This window comes from Phalangium opilio, unplaced genomic scaffold (assembly GCF_054372755.1).
Source record: "Phalangium opilio isolate 3A_F unplaced genomic scaffold, DU_Popi_V2 ptg000048l_1, whole genome shotgun sequence".
NCBI lineage: Eukaryota > Metazoa > Arthropoda > Arachnida > Opiliones > Phalangiidae > Phalangium > Phalangium opilio.
In genome coordinates, this window is record NW_028324170.1 from 4,684,177 (window position 1) to 4,702,545 (window position 18,369).

At 37.4% G+C, this 18,369-nt stretch overlaps 4 protein-coding genes across 7 annotated transcripts in view; 1 reads left to right on the plus strand and 3 right to left on the minus strand.

Annotated features, from left to right (window-relative positions):
- The window catches only part of LOC149673859 (uncharacterized), a 39,256-nt gene extending 30,807 nt beyond the window's left edge, over window positions 1-8,449 (minus strand). Inside the window, exons 1-2 of one of the 4 annotated variants that reach the window (XM_089839607.1) lie at window positions 8,293-8,449; window positions 7,205-7,496 (exon numbers count right to left, since the gene is read on the minus strand). In XM_089839607.1, the coding sequence (XP_089695733.1) occupies window positions 7,205-7,471 (267 nt within the window). In that variant the 5' untranslated portion in view covers window positions 7,472-7,496; window positions 8,293-8,449. Of the gene's footprint in view, window positions 1-4,472; window positions 4,786-7,204; window positions 7,497-7,560; window positions 7,956-8,292 lie in introns of those variants that run through there. The other 3 variants (XM_089839608.1, XM_089839609.1, XM_089839611.1) reach the window with 3 other exon arrangements.
- Window positions 8,450-8,694: 245 nt separating this feature from the next.
- Window positions 8,695-11,596, minus strand: LOC149673860 (uncharacterized). The gene is made up of 4 exons (XM_089839622.1): window positions 11,101-11,596; window positions 10,095-10,386; window positions 9,746-10,035; window positions 8,695-9,685 (listed from the first exon to the last, which is right to left on the minus strand). Exons 1-4 carry the CDS (start codon window positions 11,594-11,596, stop codon window positions 9,465-9,467), a joined length of 1,299 nt encoding a protein of 432 aa, XP_089695748.1. The 3' UTR covers window positions 8,695-9,464.
- A 230-nt stretch (window positions 11,597-11,826) lies between these two features.
- Window positions 11,827-14,323, minus strand: LOC149673861 (uncharacterized). Its single transcript, XM_089839630.1, has 4 exons — window positions 14,201-14,323; window positions 12,934-13,228; window positions 12,357-12,646; window positions 11,827-12,300 (listed from the first exon to the last, which is right to left on the minus strand). The coding sequence occupies exons 2-4, from the start codon at window positions 13,197-13,199 to the stop codon at window positions 12,074-12,076; spliced, it is 783 nt and encodes a 260-aa protein (XP_089695756.1). The 5' UTR covers window positions 13,200-13,228; window positions 14,201-14,323; the 3' UTR covers window positions 11,827-12,073.
- Window positions 14,324-14,905: 582 nt separating this feature from the next.
- Window positions 14,906-17,770, plus strand: LOC149673862 (uncharacterized). Its single transcript, XM_089840027.1, has one exon. It carries the CDS (start codon window positions 14,906-14,908, stop codon window positions 17,768-17,770), a length of 2,865 nt encoding a protein of 954 aa, XP_089696153.1.
- Window positions 17,771-18,369: the final 599 nt, after the last annotated feature.

Genomic DNA, 18,369 nt, shown 5'->3' on the forward strand with positions numbered 1-18,369 from the left:
ACATAAAGGATTACGTGTAATATCTTTAGATTCAAATTACCCTCACATTTTCAGGTCTTCCATTTTCTCCGATTTATATAGGATACGCAGTATATTTAAGAATATCGGACTTTTATTAAATTCCTTGAGTTTTCCCTGATGTTTTTGTACCATTATTAAATTCTATGACCTTTCCCTGATCATTAAATTCCCTCACTTTTCCCCTGATCCTTTGAGTACCATTATTAAATCCCCTGACGTTTTCCCCTGATCATAGAGTACCATTATTAAATTCCCTGACGTTTTCGCCTGATCATAGAGTACCATTATTAAATTCCCTGACGTTTTCCCCTGATCATAGAGTACCATTATTAAATTCCCTGACGTTTTCCCCTGATCATAGAGTACCATTATTAAATTCCCTGACGTTTTCCCCTGATCATAGAGTACCATTATTAAATTCCCTGACGTTTTCCCCTGATCATAGAGTACCATTATTAAATTCCCTGACGTTTTCCCCTGATCATAGAGTACCATTATTAAATTCCCTGACGTTTTCCCCTGATCATAGAGTACCATTATTCAATTCCCTGACGTTTTCCCCTGATCATAGAGTACCATTATTAAATCCCCTCACTTTTCCCCTGATCATAGAGTACCATTATTAAATCCCCTGACTTTTCCCCTGATCCTTTGAGTACCATTATTAAATTCCCTGACATTTTCCCCTGATCTTTTAGTACCATTACTAAATCCCCTGACTCGATGCCAACCCAAAAAAAGTTTGAAAAATGCAAGCAAAAAAAAAATAATAATAATAAAATAAATACACATTTTTTTGGGGTTAAAAAATAAGTTTGACAGTAGGACCAAAAAGAAAAACACTACTATAATTTAAATTTATAAATTATTACACTCCTCTTTCGATATTTACGAGACGACCAATATACATTTCTTCGCACCCCCCCCCCTCTCCCCGGTCCACCCTAGCTCTAAATTTCAGTAAGTCGCTTTGAAAAGAAGTTAAATATCCAGTTGCTTAGTGGTATAACCTGTCTGGAAGATATTTCGTGTTTATCACCTCCACCACCACCACCACGTAGTCCCCAATTCGGAGCACAGAGCGGGAGCTCCTTTGCACCAAAACACCACATCAAAACATTAAATCCCTATACCTGTAAGACACACACTCAAAGTCTTTGGGTCTTTGGGCTAAGGAGCTAAGCTTGAAAACCAAAACCAAGATGAAGGGAGAAAAAAAATTCTACTCAAAAAAAAAAAAAAAAAAATATAACCCCTTTGAATAAATCATAATTATTAGTGGAGTGGTTTGACTTTGATCAAAATACATATATTTTCAACCCAGTCTAAAAAATACTGCCGAAATAAAATTCGATAAATTGTATTCACTTAGAATATTGGTAATAATTTCGATTTAAATATAAAATCTTTTTGATTATTTATTTTTACGATATTCTAACAAGGTTCTAAAGGACATATATACTTGATTATGGGCATAATATTTTTGAATATTTTATCTACGATATTTTAACAAGTTTCTAAAGGACTATATAGTTGATTATGTGTATAATATTTTTGAATATTATATCCACGATATTCTAACAAGGTTCTAAAGGACTATATAGTTGATTATGGGTATAATATTTTTGAGTATTTTAACGTCGATATTCTAACAAGGTTCTAAAGGAGTATATAGTTGATTATGGGTACATAGTATTCTTAGAATATTTTATCTACGATATTCTAACAAGGTTCTAAAGGACTATATAGTTGATTATGGGTATTAGATTCAACTATATTTTGAGAGGGAGGGACTTTGAGTAAGATAACTAGGGGTTTAGCTGTAACGTATAAAAATATTTGATACTTTATGAAAGAAATCTCTTTGACGAAAGAAAACCATGGGAAAAATTATTTTCACACCGTTTTTCGTTCAGAGTTTTTACTTAGTAATACGTCTTAATGACTCCTCCTTATAAACGGGTTGTTTATAAATTAAACACTGTTACCTTTCTATCTTGGTCTAATCAGACATTTTAAAGTACGTTAAAGCAAAAATAATGAAATAAAAATTGTTTAAAAGCAAGGAGTATCCAGGATAGGAGCAGACGTTATTAAAAAGGAAGAAAGCGAAGGGTTGTTTTTTTAATTAACATGTTACCTTTCTATCTTGGTCTAATTAAACATTTTAAAGTACGTTTTTAACTAGAAAAAAATTGTATAAAAGCAAGGAGTATCGAAGATAGGAGCGTAAATAAGTAGATGTTATTAAAAATGAAGAAAGTGGATTGTTTTTTAAATTAAACACCGTTACCTTTCTATCTTGGTCTAATTAGGCATTTTAAAGTAAGTTTTTTAAACTAGAAAAATTGTATAAAAGCAAGGAGTATCGAAGAGGAGTAGAAGTTATTAAAAACGAAGTAAGATTAAAATGAAGTATAGGATTAAGTGTAGCGTGGAGTAGTTAAAACTATTTATAAAGGTATCCAAAAAAGATATATAATTTAAAAGATCAAACATAACTATTATTATACACGGGTGTGAAGTAATTTAGAAAATTAAAGAAATTTACGGAGATAAACCACGTGTAATTAGAGTTAAATAATAATTTATTTAACTCTAATTACACGTGGTTTATCTCCGTAAATTTCTTTAATTTTCTAAATTTAAAAGATGATTGAAGTATATTTTTTTTTAAATAAATTAAATATTTTAATTTTTGCGGTGAAGAATTATTCAAATTTAATTAATATAGAGGTACAAGAGCTATCAATTAACAAACGAGGAAAATGTACGAGGTTTAAAAACAGAAAACGGTATTATAACCTATGGTGGGTAATGGTGCGGTAAAAATCCTTTAGCCGTGTAAATGTAATTCGACTACACTTTTCAGTTTAAGAATAAGAAACCATAGTAATAATAACCCTCAAAATCTTACATCAAGCATTTTCTTCCCCTTGTAATAACGTTACTCTCGACCGCATACAGCCTTTAAAGGGAGTATTACCCTGGCTCAATAAAAACAGTTAAAAGGTAATACAGGTGTATCACCACTACCACCACGTGATTAATGATTTATCAAACAGGAAGTGGTGGTAAACTATGCGGTGCGGTGATTGTCAAAATAAAATGCACTCCGCCACCTTGTTTTATAGAAAAGGTCCTTTTATTAATATTGAAAATGCGGTACTTGTACTTAATTTTCCATTTATTATTCAAGGCGAAATATTTCTATTGTCATTTATATTTATTTTTTTTTATCTTATTTATTATTGTTAAAATTGCTAGACCTTGCATTAAAGATACTGTAAGATTATTGTACGAGTAACAATGGAGATTGGCTGGGGAGACCAAGTTCTTTATGGCTTCTCTTTTAAACTAGTGACCGGCTATTCGAAATTTCAAGAGCGGCTAAAATGTGCACCAATTTTATTTTTTATTATTAAGTTTTATCAACTGAATAATAAATTTACCCCTTTTCCAAAAGTTTACTAGGCCTAAATTCTATTTGTTTTTACCCCTAAATATCGCTACATTTTTCAAATTAATGCTAATTAGCTTGTTTATTGATACCGTTTATACAATATTGTTATTTTAGTTTCTTTCTGCCTTTAAAAAGAGTGGCACTTTTAAATACACGAAAGTTTCGAGTTTCGAAGTGGTTATTTTCAAAATTTCTTTCGGTTCAAATCCAGCCCAAATTATATATTAATTAATTAATTTATTATTCTCTTAATTATATTTGAATTATAATTATGAAATTATAAACATCATTCTAAACGTTTTTCTATAAATTGCAAATTTCTTAAAATTGGTAAAACATTTTTAAACGAGGATATAAGCTTCATTTAAATTTAAAGCAAAAATATGTTTTTTTTTAAGATTTAAATAAACCGTTTCTAAAGAAGATGCACCCGATATTGACACGTACAGGATGTAATAATATTTTATATCCCAATACTTACAAATATTACCCCAAAAAAACATATTAACATTACGATAACCGAATATCCTGTTACCCAACGTCCCAATAAATTTTATTTAACATAATTTAACTGTTAATTTTACATATAAATTTACTAAAAAATAATTCGGACCCTAAAGCATACAAGAAAAACCCATTAAAAAAAACCGAAATTAAAACCACTAACACCAGCCAAAGCGTCCGTCTACAACAACTCTACATGTACCTGATAAAAACGCACCCCAAAAAGGCTAAGGGCTAATTTACATAAAACCTGAAAAAGACCGAAACAAACCTGAACGCCTATATAAACGCATTTAATACTAAGCCTAAATTCATTTATATATATATATATATATATATATATATATATATATATATATATATATATATATATATATTATTATAACCAATTAAAACATTCCCTCAGGGGATAGTAAATTAACTTTCGAAATAAATAAATTAAATCTAACCACAAACATAATAATATAATATAAAATAAACTTACGATTCCCGGGAGTAGAGCGTTAATTAACGAAAAATATCGTTGATAATTAGTAATTACTGTACAAACCGCGCGCGAACATTACGATTGCGATAAAAAAACTGTCTAGAAAGAAAGAAACTTGGTACGGACTGACGAAAGCAGACAGCGAAATGAACGTTTTCAGGGTCAATTACAACAAGTCCGAAATAAAAATATATTTCCTTCTGAAAGCATTTAATTTAGTATCTACGGTTTCTACACTACATATTGCTGGTGAACGCGCGGGAAAAATACGGGCTTCTTTCCCGCTCAAACTTCGCATACAAAATGGTCAGGCCGGTTTTTGGCGTCGTAGTCGTCTGCAAACTCGATGTTACGTAAAATTCATCCCTCCCCATCCCTCACCTTATTTGATAGACCCATAGACCCTAAAAAACAGGAGGGAGGGGGGGGGGTGTAGGTTTGATCAAACTTTATTAGGGGTCATGAACCTTGTCAGTCCGGACTATCTATGGAAGAAGGGTGATAAGTGCTAAGTCTAATTTGGTCTATTTTTTTTTCTTGATCAAGGGATTTGTTTAAAGATTTCGGTGGTGGAAAAGTGAGGGTTAACTAAATTTTGCACATCCGTTTCGCTTCCCCCCCCCCAATCCCTATTTTGATGTAACGGTTCAGCGCGTGTTTACTAAAGAATAATGCGTTCAAAAAAATCATTTATATAAAAACCGGAATGGGTTCATAAATAATCCTTTATATATCGTGACGTCATTAACTATCTAAACAGGGTTGCCAGAAATATTTACATTTAAATTTTCCCTCCTGACTTTTGCCCAAAAAGGTTTTCCCTGACCAATTTTAATTATCACTTTAATTTGTAGTAAAAGCGAAGTCAGAATGTTAATTGTATTTAAAAATGATTAGTACCAATTAAGAACTTAAAATATATATTAGTTCAATCGAGTAAAGCTACAAAAATTACCTAACCAATATGACTTAATTATGAAAATTTTAAAATTCCCTGATAACAGGAGTTCATAATATAACCCCCTTCCCTTATGAACTCCTGCTGATAACCATTTTCAAAGTCCCTGACTTTCAAAGGATTTCCCAGTTACATCAGTTGGCAACCCTTTACTAAGTTTATAACCGCGCTTTTTTGTTATAGGGTCTATGTCGAGGTAAGAAAGGTTACGAAAACTTAGAAAAGGTCACGAACCCTGCTCTATATTCCAAGCACTAAAACTCCCAACTCCGCAACATATGGAGTAACTTCCAATATTACGTCACGTTATAATATTACCAATACGCCACTACAACAAAATATTTTGACCGTATGAAACTTCGAGTGAGAGAGAGAGAGAGAGAGAGACAGTGTGTTACTTTTGCGATAAGTCTCTTGGCATAAATGTTTAAATCTTTTGATTTTAGCGGCGCGCTCTGTATCATTAACCCTTTTTTAACGGCTGACTGATCATGAATTGTGACGATATAAGGGTGGTATTGTTGTACAAGAACAATTATACTTCACCCCGAACTATATCCGTTAAGGTATTTCAAACAACAAACACACAAACTGTAGCTAAATTTAAACAAAGATCCCATACTTTTCTATGAATTTAAATTAAGTTTAAGCTTGAATAACTTCCAATAACCAAATATTTCTTAGAAGAAATTGAAAGAAACTTAAAAATATCTTTTCATAGCGGTCATGTTCCGAGGTTAACATTGAGAGAAAAAAAATAAATATTATTAGTTTAATTTTAATTGAGATAGATAAACCGCATCTCAAACTAGTTTTTTTAATTGGATATTGATTGGACTTGTTGTAAGTTCTTGTATTTTTTGTTATTTTTTGTCTTTAAATTGTTAACAACTTAACTAGAACGTCTAGTCGATACAAAAATAAATATACTTATCCAATTATTTTTGAGGTTTTCTAAGTAACTGATAAAGTTAAAATTGATTAAATCGTGAATATTTGTTTAATTATTTTTCTAACGTTTGAGATTGAGCCAATACCATGGTCACGATACTTAAGAGATTGTAGGCTAAATGTAGACCTAAGTAGTTGGCATCATTTAAAAGAGGACAGTTTTATCTACATACCGGGTGCAGCAATATTTTCTAATATTATATCAAGAAGTGATATCTAGTTTATTAGGGAGTAGGTATAAATTCGCTCACGTCAGGGCGTTTACGCACTACGCGAATGACGAAAATTACGTATTTTCTGACTGAGGAGCGGTGAAATCAGAGAGAATTTAGAAGGGGAGTGGAAGGGGTGGTTTGGAATGTAGCGCAACGTCGTCTGCTAAACGTTATCTAGGCAGGTCGATTTCCGGTATAATGCGTTTGTAACAGAGACATTTTAGAACACGTGACCGGAAACTCGCCTACCCCAAAAAGCTCAACGCGACATCTTGTTTGGGCGTCATCACGTTTAATAGAGTCAAAAGGGGGGGGGGCTTCTACTCCCCTTCTAAATTCTCTCTGGTGAAATAGCTCGGCCTCCTTTTACGCCCCCCCCCCTTGTATTTTGAAAGGGGGGACTGGGACTATGGCGCGCGAATACTTAGACATATTATACCTTCACCCTAATAAACTAGATATCACTTCTTGATTATATTATGTAAATTAAAAACCCGCATGTTGCGCGCTGCTTTGGTGTGATGATGTAACGCGCGAAAACCGATAAAAAATCCCGCCAAAATATAATCCCATAGTGTCAAAAGTAAGCCAAATTATTTTCTTACCTCTTTAATTTTTCTTATAAATTCGTCTCTTTCCGGATCCCAATCATCGCTATCCTCGCAATTACTCGGTTCCTCTACGTCTACGAGTGGTCGTTTCGTACCACGTGATTGGCTACCCGTAAGGAGATGGTCATCATTATCATCGGTCAATCGATTCTCAATATTCGATTGGTCGTTTCGATAAGTTTCGATTATCTCGTCAAACCCACGATGATGGTTTTGTTCGAGATTATCGTCGTTCGTCGTTTTAGTTTCGTGGTTTTCCATTATTTTTAGACTTGAATTTTTATCCCTGTCAATGAGGAAAGAAGCGTAATTTTAGGACCAATGCTAAGCCTAACTCTTTTAAATATGACCTTGACACTATTGGCTACCATTGATGTTGAAAACGGGTGTAATTATTTTCCTAAAATCATGTTTTCGTCGCGTTTGACGCGCCAAACATTGGCACAAGGGGAGTACCACTGTTTCGTAAGCTAGGGAGTAAGGTGCTAACTAGTCTAGTAGGGAAGAAGTTGGAGTTTGTCCAAAAATCTCTGTAGAACCACTTCAAAAAAAGATGAAGACGTATTGCGAGCTATAGTAGGGGGTTATATATAGAAGCACCCTTTCGTTTTCCCTCCCGAGGAAGAAAATAGAAACAATCCTTGCTGTAGGTTTCGAATTATAGACACATTGGCTTCATTTGAATGACTCATAAACTGTAGGCTACGAAACATCGTTAACGAGAGGCAGTTCTAACTTGTAAAGGCCCTACAATCGACTTTCATTTATAAAATTATCGCCTACAAAAAAAGTCTTTAAAATGAAGTGGTGCAGGCTCGGAAGAGGGTGTAAACACGTCATAAGTCTGTGACCTTCGACCTTGTTTATAAATGCGTGTGAAGTACACTTAATAAACTAAATTTAGGCTTAACACGATAATTAAATCTTTAAACATTACGTATATTAAGAAATTAAGGCTAAATTTTAATTTAAATCTAATTACAGGCTTGGTCTACTTTTATATTAAAAATAGGCCTTGAACCGATGCCTAACTTGGACGCGTTTTCGTTGTTAATCAATTAAGATTACTGATAAAAACATACCTGATTCGGTTTTAAAATGCAGAAAAATGTTGATTTTTTTACCTGGTTATCATCTTTTCAATTATTAACTAATTAAAATGATTAAAGGCCACCCAACCTCCGTTACCTTTCCATCCCGACATGTTCGCGACGACTAACGATTAACGCGGGCTCAGCTTCCAATAGTAGCATTCTACCAGTCATAGTAGCTTTTCTTCTAACTTACGGTTCCTTCCAACCAATCACGTTCCTAGAAGAGATTTGGCGCCAAATGAAATAGTACTACTAGCCAACTAAGTAAGGAAAAGCGGAAACTTCAAATTCTGAAATATTAAACAGTTTATTAAGTTCCGGACATTTTATGCATTAAAAAATAAGAATTGATATTCTGAAATATGCTTATGCTTGTTAATTTGACTAAAATTTGTATAATGTTTATTTTATTTCCAATTTTCACAAATACAAAACTTTTCCTAAGCCTTGGCATGGTACATCAAGCGACAAACTTGACCGACATTTCCGCGATTAAAAGTTTAAAGATCTTCATCAGTAAAATTTAAACATAAAAATTAGTTTTATTTAGGAACAAACATATAAATCACTATTCTATGCTCATATTACATATATTTTACAAATAACAAATATAACACTGATTAAAAATTTCAAATAAAAAACAAAAAAAAAACGTATAAAAATTAAATCTTAGTGTTTATTAATTAACCCTCGCACATTTTACAACAAATTTAAATATGCCTGTGCTTGTTAACCAGTGACTAAATTTACTTCAACTCGGACTCCAATCTTACAAATACAAAATTATGCTAAGCCTTGGCAAGGTATATTGTTCTAATTAGCATCATTTGAAGGCATTTTCCGCGAATAAAAGTTTAAAAATCTTCTTTAATAAAATTTTTATATAAAAATTGGTATCTTTTAAGTGCATACTTCAATATTAAAGGCCTATTTTATGCTCATATTATATATATTTTACAAATAACAAATTGTATAAGTATTAAATAAGAACTTTATAGCACCAAGCATGAAGTTAGCCTCTTCGAAGTTCAGTGGAATAAGCAGAAACCTTGCAGAAACTTATAAAGGCATATGCTGATCTTCTGTAGATTTGACGATTAACAAATTGAATAGTGAATACTGATAAAGTTAATATCAAAAAGTGTATAACAACAACAACTTTATAGCAGTACACATGATTCCTCTTCCACCTTTGGTGGAGGGCTTAAAACTTCAGCTGGAGGTTCAGCATAATGACCATCAAGAAAAAGTCGAATTACGTACAACCAATGCTCATCCCTATTTGCGTGATTATAAGTGAAACTGGCTTCTAACCCCATTTTCCTTTCCCCTCCTGTGGTCATTCTCATAGCAGCTGTTTCACAACTCAATACCTTAGCTCCTGATAATTAAAATTAATTGTTAATCAGTCAATAAATTAAATTTGTGGTCAAAATTTTACCAGTAACTCTCAACCATTCTTCAATTCTGGCTCTGGTTTCCGATAAACTCTCAAATTCATCAACACCCATTTGACACATTTTGGTCATCATTGGTGGGAAATTTTTGCAGGTTAAATTTAAAGGAGGGGCAACTCTATCTCCAGTCAGAGTTACGTAAGCCAAACGTAAAATTCTAACGTAGTAAGTTCTGGATTTCCCATGTTCAGTGTAAGACATTCTTTGAGTGTCAACAGTATTATCAATCTTCACTTTAACTTCGTAAGTTTGGGCGTTACAATATCTTATGCTCCTTAAAATACGAATCCCAGTATGTAAGTCTTAAAAATTTAATAAAACTCTAGAATTTACCCTTGTTGCGAGCACCAAGATGAAGCTGCCTGAATTACATTGGAAAACGGTTCATAAACACCTTTTCTAGAAAATGAAGCGGCTTCGAGTAATGTGGGTTTAAAATCAGCTACCCCTATTATTTCCCGATCTTTGGTATCCAAAGTATCAATGTATCTCTCATAAAATACTCTAATAACAACGATAAATCTCTTTTCAGCCTCTGCATGCTCATACCAACAACTCTTATCAGGTTTAATGTAATCTGAAGATCTAGTTTTCATTTCTTGCGTTTCAATTGTAATAATTTTTCCTAAATCAATCATTAGGATTTAACCAATGTGTACTTAAGGGAAACCATAGCCCACTTGATCACGCACGCTGGATGCACGTGCTCTAGAAGTCCGTCCAAACGATTTTTTTTACATGTTAACTCGCGAATACGGCGCGTCACATAGGTTCGGTCTAAACTTTCAAACCCGTCTGGTTTTAACATGGGCGTCTACGGGAGGGGACCAGTTTTTTCAACGTTTTTGACAATATTAGTGCATCTACTGGTTCAAATCTCTTGAATTTTTAATGAGACGTGTATTGAAAGGTTTGATATAATCCTGTAAAATTTCAAGTCTCCAGCTATAATAGTTTTTTTTATAAAAAATAAAAATCATCACATAGTAGAGAAATTGAAGGATTTATTTCTCTACTATGTGATGATTTTTATTTTTTATAAAAAAAACTATTACAGCTGAAGACTTTAAAATTTACAGGATAATATCAAACCTTTCAATACACGTCTCATTAAAAATTCAAGAGATTTGAACCAGTAGATGCACTAATATTGTCATAAACGTTGATAAAACTGGTCTCCTCCCATAGACGCCCATGTTAAAACCAGACGGGTTTGAAAGTTTAGACCGAACCTATGTTATTCTCATTCTTAGGGTCGATTGAGCGGGCTTCTATAGCGCGTGCAGCCAGCGTGATCAAGTGGGCTATGGGGAAACATACAAATGTCTTATACTTATACCTGGTATAATGTTTGGATTTTTACGAATGTCATCATTAAATTCCTGCAACATTTCATTCAAACTTTGGAAATCAGGCCATCCCAGGGTCCTCTCCTTGACAATTTTGGGAATGACATTAACATACCCCAACTGCTGCGGGTATTGAACCAACCTTGGTACAATCCAAAGCCTCAATCCTCTAATAAAGTAAGTTCCACCTTTATGACCTCTTTCAAGATAGGTCATCTTTTCTGGATTGACTCTGCTACCATATTTGCATTTGAATTCTATACTCTCGCAAGTTTTAGCTTCCCACGCTGGATATCGCGCTAAGTATTGGTTTGCCCGTTCCATAAGGACAGGAAATGGTTCATACTTGGGGTTACCAAAGACAGGGTTCTCCAAACATTGAGGTATGAAATCCACGTAAGTTAATAGTCCGCCTACTGATGAATGATGCACAAATACGTCCTCATATTGAGGTGGAAGACTGGGATCTCCTCCTCCATAAGCCATTTCGAGGTAATTTGATCGTTAAATAATTTATTTGTTATGAAATAAATAACGCCAGACGGTAGGTACTATTTTGCCTCACACGTGACAACCGCCATTTTGAATCAAGGTCAAACTTCGCGGAAACGAAAGGGGGCGGGGTAAATCCACCATAATATTTGCTTTCCCGCCAAATTCAAATTATGGTAAGCGGCCGTAAGCCAAGAGGTCAAAGAAAGGTTTCATTGTAGGCCTTTTACTTTGGATTTTTTTGTTTCCTCTTTATTTAAAACTGTAATTTGAGCTTTAAAACTGCATTAAAATTTCACAATTTCATCACAACATTAATCTGTCACCTCAAAGGCTCAAATGCATACAACAAGTTTCAACTTTAAGGCAAGGCTTAGCGAGAATCATCGATTGTTTATAAAAAACTGATAACAATTAATTAACCATTACATATTTTTATAAAATTCATAAAAAAGCTCTTCCAAGGACTCTTTACATTAAAGTACAATTCCTTTCTAAAACTTGCACCTCTGGTGGCGGGCTTAAAACTTCCACTGGTGGTTCAGGATAATATCCATCAAGAAAAACTCGAATTATATATATCCAATGTTCATCAATGTTCCATTTATTATAAGTGAAACTGGTATCCAATCCACATTTCCTTTCCCCTCCCGTACTCAGTCTCATAGCCGCAGTTTCACAACTCAAAACTTTACCTCCTATAAATTAGATATTAATCAGAGTGATAGGTTACAAATAAATTTTATTATATTACCAGTTACTCTTAACCATTCTTCAATTCTTGCCCTGGTTTGTGATAAAGTCTCGTATTTGTCAACAGAATACGACACTTTAACCGTCATCATTGGTTGAAAGTTTTTGCATGTTAAATGTAAAAGAGGAGCAACTCTATCTCCAGTCAGAGTTACGTAAGCCAGACGTAAAATCCTTATGTAATAAGTTACATCTTCAGCGTGTTCCGTATAAGCCATTCTTTGAGTGTCAGTGGTGTTATCAGACTTTATTTTAACTTCAAAAGTTTGGGCATTACAATATCTTATGTTCCTTTAATAAATAATGCCTGTTAAACGTGTGTAATCATAGCCAACTCGATCACGCAAGCTGCTCGCCCTATACGGGATTTAGAGAGGTATTTCTGTGGGCGCCGCCATAACCTGTCGGCGGCCTTTAGTTAGTAGCTGACATTCCCTGTCGTCGAACGCGCTCCGTAGCCTAGGCAGAACAACTCTCCGAAAAGGGGGCGGTAACCTCGTAAGTCCGTATAGCTAGCTTGCATAGTGGAGGTGGAGCGCGTGATCGAGTGGGCTATGGTATAATTAAGTAATAATAACCTTTGTTGGGCGCACCAAGAGGAAGCCGCTTGAATTACATTGGAAAATGGTTCATATTTAGCCTTCCTTTTTGAATGAATCGGCTCTTCTAAGAGAGTTGGTTTAAAATCAGCAATCCCTATTTCCTCCCTTTCTTTAGTATCCATAGTATCAATATATTTCTCATAAAATACTCTTATTACAAACACAAAACGTCTCGAAAAATCCGCGTACTCTCTCCAAAAACTATCATCAGGTTGAAGAGAGTGTGCATTTGTGACTTTCATTTCTTGCGTTTCAATTGTAATTATTTTCCCTAAAATGTAGGCACGTTTTAGACTAGGAGGTTTGATACCATTTATACCAGGAGGCCCGCTACTTGGTACTGCACTTTCTCCGCCAAGTAGCCTGGTCTCCTTGTGTAAATTGTATCAATCCTCCTAGTCTGAAACTATAGGTTTGAACCATGGATAAAGCATGCGCGTGAGGAAATTTGTTTTCACGCTATAGGATAGGCAACTCCCTATCTCGAACGACAGCTTATTCTGTATATACTCTGTTACAACATCGGTTGTCAGCACGCGCAAAGCTAGGTCTCTATGTAACCTAGCTTTGCGCGTGCTGACAAGAGACCAAAAACTTCAGGATCTTCAGGATTTAAAATATCCGCGAGTTTTTTAGCTCGAGTGCACGGACCTCTAGGCCAGGCTGGGAAATAGCACACTTCCTCTGGTCCAAAACCAGTTTATTAATTGCTTGGACTAGTTTTTTAATTCAAGAAGTGGGGGTTACTGGTCCTCGGGACCAGTTTATTAATTGCAAATCTATTGGAGAGCAAAGGCTGGGACCAGTCCGGAGACCAGTAAATAATTTCAGACACTAGGGGGTCACTGGTCCAAAGGACTAGTTTAAAAAATATCCTTATTTCCCAGCCTGCTCAAGCTCTAGGCCTTAATCTCAAATACCTGTAAAATTGCCTACAGCCTACCACATGTATTTGAAACTAAGGCCTAGAGGTCCGTGCACTCGAGCTAAAAAAACTCGCGGATATTTAAAATCCTGAAGATCCTGAAGTTTTTGGTCTCTTATCAGCACGTACAAAGCTGAGTTGCATAGAGCCCTAGGTTTGCGCGTGCTGACAACCGATTTTGTAATAGAGTATATACAGAATAAGCTGTCGTTCGAGATAGGGAGTTGCCGATCCTATAGCGTGAGAACAAATTTCCGCACGCGCATTCTTTGTCCATGTTTGAACTTTGAAAACAAAGGTAGAAACCACCGCTCTTACCTGGTATTGGATATTTGGATCTTTACGAATATTATCGTTAAATTTCTGCAATACTTCATCCAAACTTTCGAATTCTGGCCATCTGTTTCCGTTCTCTTTGACAATTTCGGGAACGATATTAACGTATCCCAATTGCTGCGGATATTGAGTTAACCTCGGTACAAGCCAAAGTCTTAATCCTCTCAAGAAGCAATTACTATCCTTGCCTCTTTCAATATAAGTCATTTTTTCCGGTTTCGTCTTTCCCATCCATTTGGATTTCAACTCGCCTTCCCCACCATCGGGCCCCGCTCGCCACTCGACCTCAACCTCGTCCTAACCACGAGTCTTCCGGATCCCGCACTCCAGATTCCCAGAATACCTCGCCGATGCTTCCCATGGCGCCGCACCCCTCTTCAGTGGCGCATTATGCCCCGCTTTCAAGCCCGAATGCTCATCCGGTCGGTGTCCCACAACTGCGCGCCCCTACTGACTTTCATCAGTACCCTCCTCCAGTAGGTTGGAATCCCTATGCTCCCCCTCGTTTCGGTTTCCAGCATCCTCTTCCGGCATTTCGGGGCTTCCCGGGCGTGTAAACGTTTATCCCTCCACCCCCGCGCCTCGCCGTTTCGTCCTAGCCCGTCCCTCTATTTGCAATGCCTACAAGCCTTAGCCCCTAACCGCGTTGTTGTTCCCTCACTTCCCCCTACCGCTCCCCATCTCAACATGGGCCTCACCTCGGCCTTACTCACCAATGTTCGCAGTCTAAACACTCGTTACAAGCTCTCCGAGCTTGCATTGTTAGTATCGCAACACGGCCTCTCCTTGGTCGCTGTTACTGAAACTTGGTGGTCCCCAGACGTCCTTGACAGCGAGTATCCCCTTTCGGGTCTAACTCTTTACCGTCAAGATCGCGTTTCAAGTGCTTACGGTGGTGTCGCGCTCTATTTGCTCTCGTCCCTTACGGCTTGTAAGATTCTGTTCCAAGACATTGGCTTAGATAACTTTACTCCTCATTTGGAGGGCCTAGATATATTGCTTGTCCTAGTGACACAGCCCAACTTCTCGGTTTTAGTCAGTCTCGTGTACCGCTCTAATAATGTGAAGTATAACAACCATGAACTGCTGCTCAAGTTCCTTACTGTGATAGTCAAGTATTGTGATACGAAAAACTATTTGTTCCTACTACTTGGTGACTTTAACTACCCTAATATTGATTGGTCTACCTCTACGCCATCAGCTGGTGCCTGCCGATTCGCCAAGCAATTCTGTGATATCACAAAGACTACCTCATTGACTCAGATCGTTAACTTTGCCACTCGTGATGGCGGGGCGTTCGGTACTGATAACGTACTTGATCTCATTTTTAGTTCTGATATGCACTTAGTCCATACGCCTACTTTGTTACCCCCCGTAGGAAAGAGTGACCATGGTTCCGTGCTTTTCAATATTGTTTTAGCGAACGCTAAACCCTTATTCGTTCCTAAACCTAATTTTTTTAAGGGGGATTATACCGCGTTTGGCCACTACCTGTCCAAGATTGACTGGTCCCTCCTTTTGTGTCAGGCTGATATTGACGCCAATTGGTCCGCCTTTCACACTGTTCTAAACTACGGTATTCAGGCCTTTGTCCCACTCACTAAACCACGTGTAACCGTCTCGGTAGCTCAGCGCACCCACTTAAGTCGCTCTCACAAAGCCAAGGCCTGGCTTCGTTTACGCAATGCGACGAAACGTGCAGCCTCCTCGTCCACATTGATAAAACTTCGTGGCGACTATTGTGCGGCTCGCAACGCGCACACTACACATTATCGCAATGAACGGCGTCGTTACGAGAACTCACTTGTACGGCTTATTCATAACAACCCTAAGTCCTTCTACTCCCAAATAAATAGCTTCCGCAAATGTCGCTTCAAGCTCCTCCAACTAACTTATCCTGATGGTTCTCGCACAACTACAGTTCCCGAAGCTGCTACCGTTCTTAACGACTATTTTGCCTCTACAGTTCAGTTCTTAGCCTGCCCTAGCTTACCGGTCCCCCCAATACCTATTGCCCCTCCTCATACCCTCAACTCTTTCGTGTGTGACCCTTGCGACATTACGCGACTCCTCTCCAAATTGAATATTTACAAATCCCCGGGTTCCGACGGTATCCATCCAAACCTTTTGCGGCAACTCGTGTCCACGTTGTCCCTTCCCATTTATCTCCTTATTACGAATTCTTTTTCCACGAGTCGTGTTCCTACGGCGTGGAAAGAAGCCAATTTGACCCCCATACACAAAAAGGGCTCCAGAACAGACCCATCCAATTATCGCCCCATTAGTTCCCTTAACCAAGCTTCCAAAATATGTGAACAATTGGTCCATGAACAGTTAAAATCCTTCCTCGATCGTACCTCCTTCTTCACCCCCGCCCAGCATGGTTTCCTCCCCCGCCGTTCTTGCCTTACAAACTTACTGTGTGCCACTAATGACTGGACCCAATGGCTAGACGATGGTTCCTCCGTTGATATCTTATATTTGGACTTTAGTAAGGCGTTTGACTCGATTCCCCACGCAGCCCTCCTCTCAGCGCTTCGTACTGCCGGTATTACTAGTTTCGCGCACGCGTGGCTCGCGAACTACCTCACTGCCCGAACCCAACGCGTTATACTCCAGGGTCATGCGTCCGCCTGGGCACGAATCGATAAGGGGGTTCCCCAGGGCTCTATCCTCGGTCCTCTCCTTTTTAATGTCTTGATTAATTCCATGCCATCTGCGGTTACTAACTCAACCATCATCTTATTCGCTGATGACGCCAAACTTTACCATCCCATCCGCGACTCGGTTGATTGTCTTGCCCTTCAACACGACCTTGACGCTGTCGTTGCATGGGGTTTAGCCCATGGCCTCACTTTTAATGTCGCGAAGTGTGCCGTTTTGCATCTCGGCCGGCGTAACCCGCTCTTCAATTACACCATCAACGGACACTGCATCCCCACCACTAATTGTGAACGAGACCTCGGGGTCCTAATTGATCCCCTCCTCAAATCTACTGCACACTCTAACAAGGTTGCAAAGCGACTCCGTAGCCTGACTGGTCTAATTCGCCGCAATTTACACTTTCGGTCTCCCAAATTGGTCGCAACCCTATATAACTCCCTCGCGCTCCCCATAATTGACTATTGTTCCCCTATTTGGATGCCTCAAACCTCCACTGACCTACAGGTCTTACAGAAAGCTCAAAACGCCTTCACCAAACTCACTAGTAACGTTTGTAAAAAGCCAGCCCCTACCCGCCTGTCCCTTCTCGCCATTGACCCTGTCTCCACGCGACACCGTATTAATAATCTCTGTTTAGTTCACGATTTCTTCCACCTTAAACTTGATTTGGATTTCTCTGTCTTTTTCACCCGCCATTCCGATTCGCGTACCCGGGGCCACTCCAAAAAGTTAGTTAAGCCTAGAGCCCGTACTTCCTTCCGCCAATCCCATTTCACGTGCACAGTCATAAACGATTGGAATTCTTTGCCAGAGGACATTGTTACCCTAACCAATAAAGCCACTTTCCGGCGCAAACTCTCGGACCATTTTCGCTCTTTCCTCGACTAGTTCAATTTTTACTTTTTTAATTTTTTTTTTTTTTTTTTGTTCTGATTATTCCCTCATACTAACGTTTATTCCATTCCCTTATGTTCCTATTATTTTTATACTGTTAGTCTACTTAATCTCATTCATTATACTACACTGTTTCTTAGCCCTATATTCATTAATTAACTTGTTCTTACATCTCACTTTGTATCCGATGTTCGTACATAAGCCACTCTGCTGGCTTCACGAACAGTGTTTGTTTGATAAATAAATAAATAAATACTCTCGCAAGTTTTGGCTTCCCATGTCGGATATCGCGATAAATATTGGTTTGCTCGTTCAATTAAGGTGTCAAATGTCTCAAACTTTAGCAACCTAAGGACGATAGGCTTCTCTTCCAGACATTGTGGTAAGAAATCTACATAAGTTAAAAGCCCCCCAACAGGGCATGAATGTTGAGCAACAACTTCGTCATATTGAGGTGGTATCACTGATTCTCCTCCGTAAGCCATTTAAATTGGCAATTAATCTATTGTAAAACCATCGCAAATCGATTGCCCGCCATTTTTCTAATTCAGGGCAGGTGGGGGGGGGGGAACCCAGGCCGAAATCCCCTGGCG

Excerpts from the sequence above, each read along its gene's own strand:
- LOC149673860 (XM_089839622.1), bottom strand. The coding sequence starts at position 11,596 with ATGGCTTATGGAGGAGGAGATCCCAGTCTTCCACCTCAATATGAGGAC. Across the intron at positions 10,036-10,094 it reads TCTTGGTGCTCGCAACAAGG|GAGCATAAGATATTGTAACG; the intron begins GTAAATTCTAGA and ends TCGTATTTTAAG. Across the intron at positions 9,686-9,745 it reads AGAATGGTTGAGAGTTACTG|GAGCTAAGGTATTGAGTTGT; the intron begins GTAAAATTTTGA and ends TTTAATTATCAG.
- LOC149673862 (XM_089840027.1), top strand. The coding sequence starts at position 14,906 with ATGGGCCTCACCTCGGCCTTACTCACCAATGTTCGCAGTCTAAACACT.
- LOC149673861 (XM_089839630.1), bottom strand. The coding sequence starts at position 13,199 with ATGAAAGTCACAAATGCACACTCTCTTCAACCTGATGATAGTTTTTGG. Across the intron at positions 12,647-12,933 it reads TCTTGGTGCGCCCAACAAAG|GAACATAAGATATTGTAATG; the intron begins GTTATTATTACT and ends TATTTATTAAAG. Across the intron at positions 12,301-12,356 it reads AGAATGGTTAAGAGTAACTG|GAGGTAAAGTTTTGAGTTGT; the intron begins GTAATATAATAA and ends TCTAATTTATAG.